The sequence below is a fragment of the Gastrolobium bilobum genome, unplaced genomic scaffold, assembly GCF_033153095.1.
Source record: "Gastrolobium bilobum isolate Gb01-03AN ecotype WA unplaced genomic scaffold, APGP_CSIRO_Gbil_v1 utg714, whole genome shotgun sequence".
Classification (NCBI taxonomy): Eukaryota; Viridiplantae; Streptophyta; class Magnoliopsida; order Fabales; family Fabaceae; genus Gastrolobium; species Gastrolobium bilobum.
Window position 1 is genome coordinate 192062 of NW_026899261.1, and position 1839 is coordinate 193900.

At 46.5% G+C, this 1839-nt stretch overlaps 1 protein-coding gene across 1 annotated transcript; it reads right to left on the bottom strand.

The window, feature by feature from the left end:
* Positions 1 to 235: 235 nt before the first annotated feature.
* Positions 236 to 1639, bottom strand: LOC133288907 (pyridoxal 5'-phosphate synthase subunit PDX1.3). The gene has a single exon (XM_061486742.1). It carries the CDS (start codon positions 1465 to 1467, stop codon positions 538 to 540), a length of 930 nt encoding a protein of 309 aa, XP_061342726.1. The 5' UTR covers positions 1468 to 1639; the 3' UTR covers positions 236 to 537.
* Between the last annotated feature and the right edge of the window lie 200 nt (positions 1640 to 1839).

The following is a 1839-nucleotide window of genomic DNA, read 5'->3' on the forward strand; positions in this document are numbered from 1 at the left end:
TAAGGGGTCTGGCTTGTAATAGAATGACATCATAGACATAGTTGAAGAGATAATACTATCCAAGCTGGAAACAAAAAGATTATCCTCAGTCATATCTCAATCTGTATAAAGTATTGCAAAACTATCCAAGACAGTAAGCATATAGATTTTATTCCATGTTCAATTGATAAACATAAATTACAAATGACACAATAGATATCAGAGACATAAAATGGTACTCAGAAAAATCACCTTCGGCATCCAAAATCAACAATAGAATTCAATATTCAAACGAGAATGCTTATAGTTTATGATGAATGCACTGACTCGACATACTTGATGAAACACTTTGACGTTGAATGTGTAAAACAAGTATCGGCATATTACAAGGCCCAAATTGCTAGCTTTTTTTTTTTTTTCCTCTTCTGCCAACTAACATGGTTCAAACATAAGAAGCAAGAACATAAGCTTATTATAATGAAATAACAAAGAACTAAAAGCACTACTAGAAAACCCTCTCAGAATCATCAATAGCAACAGAGCAGCATGTGATGAAACTCATTCTGACCGATTAGCGAACCTCTCAACCTTGTTGTCCGTCAAATTGAGACCAACCATGGCCTCACCCAACCCACAGCTAACCTCAGCCAACACCTCAGGGTCACTGTAATGAGTAACAGCCTGCACAATCGCCCTCGCACGTTTCGCAGGGTCACCGCTCTTGAAAACTCCTGAACCAACGAACACACCATCGCAACCCAACTGCATCATCAACGCCGCATCGGCGGGAGTAGCAACACCGCCGGCGGCGAAGTGAACCACCGGAAGCCTCCCGAGCTGCTTGGTCTGCATAACGAGGTCATAAGGAGCAGCAATTTTCTTGGAAAACGTGAAGACCTCATCGTCATCCATGTTCCTGAGAACCCTAATGTCACCCATGACGGACCTCACGTGCCTAACGGCCTCGATGATGTTGCCGGTGCCGGCTTCTCCTTTGGTGCGGATCATGGCGGCGCCCTCGCGAATGCGGCGGAGGGCCTCGCCGAGGTTGCGGCAGCCGCAGACGAAGGGGATGCGGAAGTTGTGTTTGTTGATGTGGTTGTCATCGTCGGCGAGGGTGAGAACCTCGCTCTCGTCGACGTAATCGACTCCGATGGCTTCGAGGATCTGGGCCTCAACGAAGTGGCCGATGCGGGCCTTGGCCATGACAGGGATGGTAACGGCCTGCTTAATTTCCTTGATAAGCTGAGGGTCGCTCATTCGGGCCACGCCGCCTTGGGCCCGGATATCCGCAGGGACGCGCTCCAAGGCCATGACGGCGCAGGCCCCAGCCTCCTCGGCGATGCGGGCCTGTTCCGCGTTGACAACGTCCATGATGACTCCGCCGCGGAGCATCTGGGCCAGGCCCACCTTCACGGAGAATGGTGACTTCTTAGTCTCGGTAATTGCGCCGTTGCCATAGACGGTTACAACCCCAGATCCTTCCATTGAGAAGGTTAAGATGATAAAACACACAGAGACAGAAAAGAGAGGGAAAAGAAGGTTTATGTGAATGTGTGTGAGTGTATGGCCTAAGGAGAGAAGAGAAGAGAGGGAGAAGCGTTATGGATGATGGAGGCGAGGAATGTGAAGTTGTGAAGGAAAAGAAATGTGAGGGTTAAGTAGCGCTCACATCTCTCTCTTAAATGAATCGTTGCCTTCAAACCCTTCGAATGAAAAACAGCCACGCATTACTTTGCGCTAAGTGATAACTGATAAATGATAATTATCTTTCTTTTTTTTTTCTCTCCCTCTCAAATTATTATTCTAGTTTTCTTTTTTTAACTATGTGTAAAGATATTTCCCTTTTTTTTATGCTAT